The sequence below is a fragment of the Haliotis cracherodii genome, unplaced genomic scaffold (assembly GCF_022045235.1).
Source record: "Haliotis cracherodii isolate W230 unplaced genomic scaffold, xgHalCrac1.p SCAF_17, whole genome shotgun sequence".
NCBI classification, from domain to species: Eukaryota; Metazoa; Mollusca; class Gastropoda; order Lepetellida; family Haliotidae; genus Haliotis; species Haliotis cracherodii.
Genome location: NW_027266272.1, coordinates 13,916,145 through 13,925,193, shown reverse-complemented (window position 1 = coordinate 13,925,193; position 9,049 = coordinate 13,916,145). Strand labels below are relative to the sequence as shown.

The 9,049-nt window shown below is 43.8% G+C and overlaps 1 protein-coding gene across 1 annotated transcript in view; it reads right to left on the bottom strand.

Annotated features, from left to right (window-relative positions):
• Positions 1-676: 676 nt before the first annotated feature.
• LOC139464907 (transformation/transcription domain-associated protein-like) overlaps positions 677-9,049 on the bottom strand; it is an 83,651-nt gene continuing 75,278 nt past the window's right edge. The window contains exons 81-88 of the mRNA XM_071246498.1: positions 8,360-8,453; positions 7,688-7,795; positions 6,584-6,808; positions 5,942-6,157; positions 4,312-4,453; positions 3,004-3,200; positions 2,663-2,768; positions 677-2,080 (exon numbers count right to left, since the gene is read on the bottom strand). Of these exons, the coding sequence (XP_071102599.1) occupies positions 1,971-2,080; positions 2,663-2,768; positions 3,004-3,200; positions 4,312-4,453; positions 5,942-6,157; positions 6,584-6,808; positions 7,688-7,795; positions 8,360-8,453 (1,198 nt within the window). The 3' untranslated portion in view covers positions 677-1,970. The remainder of the gene's footprint in view (positions 2,081-2,662; positions 2,769-3,003; positions 3,201-4,311; positions 4,454-5,941; positions 6,158-6,583; positions 6,809-7,687; positions 7,796-8,359; positions 8,454-9,049) is intronic.

The following is a 9,049-nucleotide window of genomic DNA, read 5'->3' as shown; positions in this document are numbered from 1 at the left end:
AGCACCAATAACCATGTTCCATACAGTCTCTCAATATGATCCTTCACCTCAGAGGAGTTTGTGAATTGTGGAAGGAAAACAAGTCACGCAGGACGGAAACATTTCCATTTCAGCTGCAACTCGAGCATGGAGTGAGTGAGTTGGGTTTAACACTGCTTTGAGCAGTATTCCAGTTATATGTCAGCTTAATGTGGGGAGAAAGCCCGAAGTGGTGCAGGTCTCGGACGTTTACCACTTCGGTGAAACCCACAAGCACTAGTATGGTGCTGACAAACCTAGATTCGAACCCATGATCAATCTGGCATCAAGCATGGATATGAAGCTGACCACAAAGCATCATAGTTGGGGTGAATCTGGGATTCAAACCCACACCCAATGAACCTCACTACAGCTAAGGCCCATAACTCTGTCCTTGTCCTTACATTGGAAAAACTTATTTGAAAATTAACAACTCATGAGTGTGAGTGAGTTGGGTTTAATGCCGCTTTTAACATCATTGCAGTTATATCACGGCATGTCAGCTTCATGTGGTAGGAAAGCCCGAAGTAGTTGAGGTCTCAGACGTATACCACTTCGGTGAAACCCACAAGCACGGGTATGGTGCTGACAAACCTAGAAACATAATCAAGGTGAACCGGGATTCGAACCCACAATAATAGGTTTCTGGCATGGTACGCAACTCTGCACAGCGAATCGTGGCGCCTTAGACGACTGGGCCCCCTAACAACTCGTGAAACTAGACATGAAATCAAGAATACACAAATTCAAACATAGCTCCAACAGAAACACAAGCTGTTCTACAAGCAGAATACAAATCATGTTGGCTGAGCCCTGTTCGAGGTTCAGTCTGGCCCTTTGATGAAGGCAACTGAATCACAAAACCAAGACGAAGCAGATATTCAGCAAATATGGATGCAAAAAAAAAAACATTCCAAAGAAATTCATCATAATTTGATACAACATCTTAATATAGCTGTTGTAAGTCGTATCTTATAGATATCTGGTCATGTGGTGAGTCGGGACCGTCTCCTATGAGCCTGAGGGAGTGTGTGGCACAAACACTTGTTCTGGTCTGGGCCCATGGCAATGCATCAATGACATGAAACATCAATGGTTAACACCGATACCATGCTCCGCCACTGATGGTATCAAATGCAATGCAATGAAAACAAATTCTGATAGATTCCGTTTCCAGTTGTTTTCATCCAAATTAGAGCTTCTTGAAGACCTGAATACCCATTTGGAAAAAGTTCTGGAGTTCACATTTCGAGGTACCGCCATTGCTCCACAACAAGTTCCCCAGAGCTTGATGGACAAGGTAGACTTTGTCATCACCTCAAATAACGCAAGGAAATGTATGCCTTAGGATTATAGAGGTACTTATCAAGCTATCACAACTCTGTTATTCACACTAGCTGTATCTATATCGGAGTGGTATAGCAATTATTTTGGTCAGCACTCCAAAAGTGTATCATTCCTTGCTGAAAAGACACTGATGAGTGAGTGAGTTGGGTATAACGCCGCTTTTAACAGTATTCCAGTTATTTCACAGCTTTAAGTGGGAGGAAAGCCAGAAGTTCTCAGACTTTTACCACTTCGGTGAAACCCACGAGCACGGGTATGGTGCTGACAAACCTAGAAACATAACCGAGATTCTAACCCACAGTCATAGGTTTTTGACATGCCCAAGGGACGCAACTCTGCACAGCGAATCACGACGCCTTAGACAACTGGGTCACCCATGCCCCCTAGACACTGACGAAGGTGCACCTCCACTGATTATGCCTAGTTGCCTTGTATATTGTTGGATCACAGTGCTCGAAATAAAGAGAGGTCCTTGAGGTTTGCTCCAGTAGAATTTGAAAGACCCTCTAAATCTTCCAACTTTTAGCCTGAGGGCAATGACAAGGACTCCTTGACTTTCAGGCTTCATTTCAAACACTAACAGCAGTGTGTGAAGTCAGCAGTCTCTACAACCATGGGTGCCAGGCCGGGTCCATCCGGCAGAGATTATCATGGCTGTTGGCGGCAGCTACTAGCGTGCTCACACGACTCTCAGCTCCATCAAAGGTGGCCAGATCTGGAAAACAGCAGAGGTATGTGAGAATGTTTACATATCATGTCAGAGACTATAGTCTGGAAGTTAATTTAAGGTACCGAAGTTTACTACAATATCTGAAAAAGTATCGGACCTACTCCAGTCAAAGTTGGTACGAGATTAAACAGTCATACATAACTGGACATACATTTAAAGACAATTGGCGCATGAATAAAAAATCTGTCTATTTAGCTATCACTATATTTCATCAACAACCAGACCTGTTCGTCACGGTAGGAACGAGCATTCATTGTAACAGCCATCTGCATAACGCTATCCCTACGTCACAGGGCCATATGACACAGTGGAACCAATCAACTCAACTCGAAAGGGTGCACGGGAATCAGGCACGTTGAGACGCCCAACACTAACACCGTATTTGTGCGTGCGTGATTCAGGGACTAGCATAGGCTGAAACCTGGTATGTATGAAGAGCACCATCCTGTGATATATTCTGCAATTATCTTGCAATCTGACTGGCCAGTATGTTTCTAACTCATCAACTTTGGCATTAATTGAAATTCTTTAATGCAATGAGGTAAACAAAAAGCTTTCAATACATACTCTGTAGGCGTGTCATGATGGCGCTGACAGCTTTGGTTACCATGCCGATGAGTTGTTCCCCCTCCATGTCGACAGGTTCGGTACTTGGGCTGGTCTCCTCGTGCTTCTGGAAAAGTGGCCAAATTTTAATATTTGTAGTCGTGATTTCATGATGATGTTTATATGACATATGTTTTAACCCATAATATCTGGACCTTGATATTTATTAGGTAGCAAAACGTGAGACATTAGGGACCAGTCATCTATTATGGGGGGTGTCATCAAAGAGTGGGACAGTATTGAGTCTTTGTCTACCATTCAGCATTTGAAATTAACATTGATTTCCATGGAAGATCCTGTACCTTTTTGTGCCATGTGATGTATTCATCTCGGAGTATGGCTCGGAGAAAGCTCTGCAGTTTAAACTGTGGCTGCACGAAGCATCTTGCTGCTGCAACCATCGACGCAGTCAGCGGACCTGTCACTCCAGTCATGGTGAGGAACTCCGCTATATTGGGGGTCAGTCGGAATGGAACTGGTCTGTTTGCATCAAGGTCACCTGAAACAGCCAACAGAACAATTATAGGATGTCACATACAAGCATTACCCATAAAAGAAAACCAGCTATCTGATAAGTCCTCATCTTTTAAAAACCCATACCAGTTGTAATGATGGATATTATGAGTGAGTGAGTGAGTTTGGTTTTACGCCGCTTTTAGCAATATTCCAGCAATATCAGAGCGGGGGACACCAGAAATGTGCTTCACACTTTGTACCCATGTCGGGAATCGAACCCGGGTCTTCTGCGTGACGAGCGAACACTTTAACCACTAGGCTACCCGACCGCCCCGATGGATATTATGATGTCACACTATTTGATGTGGCATAACTTGCTTCACACTTTGACTAACTATTCAGAGAGTCCCATAGTGGTCACAAGACAGATCTCACCGTCACAAATATTTCATCAAAGTACTCTTTGCAACTTGTGAGACGGTCGGGTAGCCAAGTGGTTAAAGCGTTCGCTTGTCACACCAAAGACCCGGGTTCGATTCCCGACATTGGTACAATGTGTGAAGCCCATTTCTGGTGTCCCCAACTGTAATATTGCTAAAAGTTGTGTAAAACAATACTCGAACGAACGAATGAACATACGAACATACGAACATATCTGATATCTGATTTCCTCCGCAGTGTGCCAGGATGCCTCAAGCGATAAGTCAATATTAAATTTTTTTAGCCCAGCAATACAGTTGCTGCAGTTACAATAACATACTGCGAGGTCATCATCATCATTGTCAAACCCCATACTTGGTGAAATCTGGGATTCAAACCAGTGACCAGTGCATCCACATATGTCCTGAGGTTCTGGCCATTCTCATCCTCAGTGTTGTCTCAGGTACATCCTACAGGTGCTGGGGCACGGGAGGCCCAGTTGTCTAAGGCGCCGTAGTTCCAGTTCACCCTGATTATGTTTCTAGGTTTGTCAGCACCATACCCGTGCTCGTGGGTTTCACCGAAGTGGAAAACGTCTAAGTCCTGCTTCACTTCGGGCTTTCCTCCCACATTAAGCTGACACGCTGTGATATAACTGGAATACTGTTAAAAGTGGCGTTAAACCCAACTCACACACTCACTCACTCTACAGGTGTGGCCGACATTGGACTCACCTGACTGATCATCAATGTCGAACTTGAAGTAGGAGATGTTGAGATAGCCACAGTCCTGGTGCAGGTACATCATGTCAGGGTTCATGCGGGACAGGTGGAGGATGAACTCCGCGAACCCCATCAGCGCCAGCTGGATTGTCAACTGAAGACAGAAAGTTTGTTGTTTAATGACACACTTAGCAATATTCCAGCGATATGACGACAGTCTGTAAATAACCGTCCAATCTAGAACTATGGTTCAATTGTAAAGTTGTATAACATGTTTGTTTGTTTGTTAAATAATCGAGTCTGGATCAGACAATCCAATGACTGACATCATGAGCATCAATCTCTGTAATTGGGATATGATGACATGCATTAACCAAGTCAGCGAGCCTGACCACCCGATCCCGTTAGTCGCCTATTACGACAAGCATGGGTTGCTGAAGACCTATTCTCTACCCAGATCTTCACTGGTCAGGACAGAAAGACTCAGGACAAGAGACAAGCCAAACAGTTTACATGAAAGTCACCACAAAGGAACACGGTAAAGGGGCCTTTTTTGTCTACAAGATCTGCATACAGTCGTATCCCGTTATCTCGAACTTAACAGGACCATGTTGTAAGTTCAAGATATCCGGAGATTTGAGATAACGAGGCATGATAGAGAGGTGGTCAGGATCAGAGAATAGGTTCGAGATATCATTATGTTCGAGATAACAAGGTTCCACTGTAATCTAAAAAATGAGCAACTTGCGTAGAAATCATTACTGACATTATCACATGTTCATATGAATGAGAATTAGACGTGTTAAAGACCAGTAAAGTGCATATTTAGTCTGAAAGATGTTTTCAAGAGTATTAAGACAGGAAGGAACTTGTTAAGCTCCAACATATTCCCAGTTGTATTGAAGACGACTCACAAGACGGACCGACAACTGTTGATATCACTGTTTATATTTTGTGTAAGTTGATTGGATGGCTATTTGTAACATTATGTCATTGGAAACACTATCAAAACAAGGCCATAAATATTGTATGGTTTTCAAGAGCAAAAAAATTTTTTTTTTCAAAATCAAAATCAAAATAAAACTTTCAAAAGGCACCAGTTCACTACTAACCTATCTATGTGCCAAGCTTGGTTAAGATATCTCTCATGTTTTTTAAGTTCTGCTCTGAAAACAGAACATGATGGACGGACAAAAGGCGGACAGACAGAACCTATTCCTATATTCCCCTTCCTCTTTGTGGTGGGGGATAATAAACTCTGGTGACAAATGGGTATTTACAATAACAGAATGGTGACATAATGTACTGGGCCTTTTAGGGGGAAATATTCTTTAATCCCAAAGGACACAAAACTGCCACAATGAAACAACTGGAAATTTTCCAATAACTTGTATATTCGTGTAAGGTCGCTATGCACGTGTGTGACCCAGTTGTTGGGTGGTGACCATGGTGATGCTGGCATCTGTTTGGGTGAATTGTTTTTCAGAAGCTGGAAACTCTGTTCAAGCACGTTTCCACACAGGATCAAAGAAGAAAGAAGAAATGCATAGTGGGAGACAGGATAAGAGATATGTCCTGTGTAGATCATTTCCTTCCAAAATGTTTGTGATGATTCTGTGCTAAAAGATAACCATATACTTACAGTCTTCCGGAAGGTCCAGTAGTCCGTGGCGTTCAGGAACGTGTGCAGCGCCCACTCCTTCAGAAGACCTCGAGGTACCATGTTTGTCTGCACCTCCTTCAAGATGTCTCGCAGAACTTGATGGCTGGCTTGAGAGCCGCGGGCTTGAACTGTTGCCAGACGCTCATAGTACCGGGCTATAGGGGAGTCGTGCTCAATCCCTCTCTTGCTGCAGCGCTGTGGACAGAAGGGAAGAATTATTAGCTCCTGTGTTCTTGTAACTTGTAAGACAAGGCTAATCTAAATGGGGCTGTTGTAAGTTGCAGGTGATTTCTACCACTAGGAGATACTGCTAAGATATAACTAATTTATCTATGTCTTTATAATGAGTGGTGAGAATCACAAGTCATAACATTCAGAGGTAGCAACAAACCCCTCATAAACAGAGAAAATGTCTGCTATACGTTATGAACGTTACCACTATCCCGGCTTGAAGACATTACAGGTAAATTTCTATCCCTGAGTTTCTAATCACAGACGCAGGTCCTGGATTTAATAAAAGGTGAACATGATTCCCAAGTGATGAAATGATCTGGCTCAGGGCGCAGTTAACTCCACATAGCGTGATCTGTTTTCCACAACCATGTATCGGAGTAAACGTACCTGTTTGTAGATATCCAACAGGGACACCGAGGCAGGGTTGTCTTCCACCAGCCTCATCTGTGGTGACACTGCCACCACCCGCGGCACCGTGAAGTACAGCATACGTCGACACGTCTCCTTCTGCTTCGTCAGGAAGTGGTTCAACATCCTCAGCAGCTGCAACACCCTCTCCTCCCGCCGCGACTCCGTCAGACACGCATCGTTCACAACCAGATATGGGTACACCTGAGGAGTACAGCATATGTGATTATCTGTGATGGTGTTTGTTCTAGATTCGGTGTAATTCTTATCAGCTGCATCAGGAACAGTTAGGTTTGTTTGTATGTATAAGTTCTTTGTTGCTTAACACTACACTCTGCAATATTGTACCTATATGACAGTGGTGTGTAATTATTCAAGTCTGGACCAGACAATCCACTTGGTGATAACACATCAATGCTATCATGCTCTTTGTAGTAATCACTGCAGCAATATCAAATTTAGCAACGCTCAAAATTAACTGCAAACATTTTCCCATGTGAGAAATCTAACAAGGGTCTTGGATGTGATGGGTGAACACTCTCTGGGCATTACAGAGTTATGTCCCCTCCCTTGCCGTTCTGACCTCTGATGTAGATTCTCCAGGCATTACAGAGTTATGTCCCCTACCTAGCCGTTTTGACCTCTGATGTAAAGTCTCCAGGAATTACAGAGTTATGTCCCCTACCTTGCCGTTGTGACCTCAGATGTAGAGTCTCCAGGCATTACAGAGTTATGTCCCCTACCTTGCCGTTGTGACCTCTGATGTAGAGTCTCCAGGCATTACAGAGTTATGTCCCCTACCTTGCCGTTGTGACCTCTGATGTACAGTCTCCAGGCATTACAGAGTTATGTCCCCTACCTTGCCGTTGTGACCTCTGATGTACTCCAGACATTACAGAGTTATGTCCCCTACCTTGCCATTGTGACCTCTGATGTAGTCTTCAGGCATTACAGAGTTATGTCCCCTACCTTGCCATTGTGACCTCTGATGTAGAGTCTCCAGGCATTACAGAGTTATGTCCCCTACCTTGCCGTTGTGACCTCTAATGTAGTCTCCAGGCATTACAGAGTTATGTCCCCTACCTTGCCATTGTGACCTCTGATGTAGAGTCTCCGGGCTGCAGTGTTGTGTTTCTGCACGATCTCCACGCGGGGCATGAAGCGAGCGATCCTCACGTAGTAGTGGCTGTGCTGTAGGGGAAGAAGCACGGATGATCAACTCAGAGTAAAAGACTTTGATGAGTTAAGGTGACATGTAGACAAGATACCAGGCAGCTTGAACATTGAGTTGGTTGGTTGGTTGGTTTGTTGTTTAATGCCGCACTCAGCAATATTCCAGCTATATGACGACGGTCTGTAAATAATCCTGACAATCCAGTGACTGACATCATGAGCATCGATCCACGTAATTGGGATCGATGACATGCATCAACCAAGTCAGCGAGACTGACCATCCGATCCCGTCGGTCGCCTTTTATGACAAGCATAGTCGCCTTTTACGGCAAGCATGGGTTGCTGAAGACCTATTCTACCCCAGATCTACACTGGTCTTGAACATTGAGAGATAGGCTTCTAAGCATCCGTTCTAAACATTGAGAGATAGGCTTCCAAGCATCAGTTCTCAAAATACAAACATTACCGGTCATGTTCTCCAAAAGGGATACAGGACTTGAATACCAACTTCCTTTAATATTTCTAGTCAAAAGCCACAGAGTAAGGAGCTGCCAGTCACTTGGAGTCTCTAGTGGTTCTTACCTTCGGCAACAGGAACTCCCCAGGCAATTCCACCTCTGCAGTGTTCACAGAAAAGTTGCTAAGGAAACGGCATTTTTCTTCAATCAAGAACGACCTAGAACAGACATCAACACTTAACATGAAAGCAATGATAATTATCTCAGTATTAGTATTAGTATCTTTCAGTGCCATTCAGAAGCAGTGGCATCAGTGAACAGAGGGTTGAAAGATTGAAGAAATTTAAACCCATCAGTTAACTCTGTCACAGGTCACAGATGACTTTATGGGGGAACAAGGATACTTGTCAGTTAGTCTGAGACGAGTGATAAATGCTTTATCTCATGATTTACTGGTCTGAAATGAGCTGTGGGCTAGTTGGACTTGACCAATGGGGTCTATCCCTGTAAAACCGCCAAGCACGAGACAATTTTGGCACATGATCGTCATCATGTTAATCCGGGACACACCAAGACACACGAGGAGTGAGACCACCTCCATATCATTGAATAGAGAGAAAAGAATGAGGTCTTCTATATTGCGAGATGTTTCCACACCACACAGGGCATGATCAAAGCACTACATTATTATTACCCTGGTCAGTAAATCAGTGTGCACTCAAATTTCATTCTCAGCTCCCTGGGGAGTATACAATCTAAGCATGATCAAAGCGCTACAATATTAATACCCTGGTTAGTGAATCAGTGTGCACTC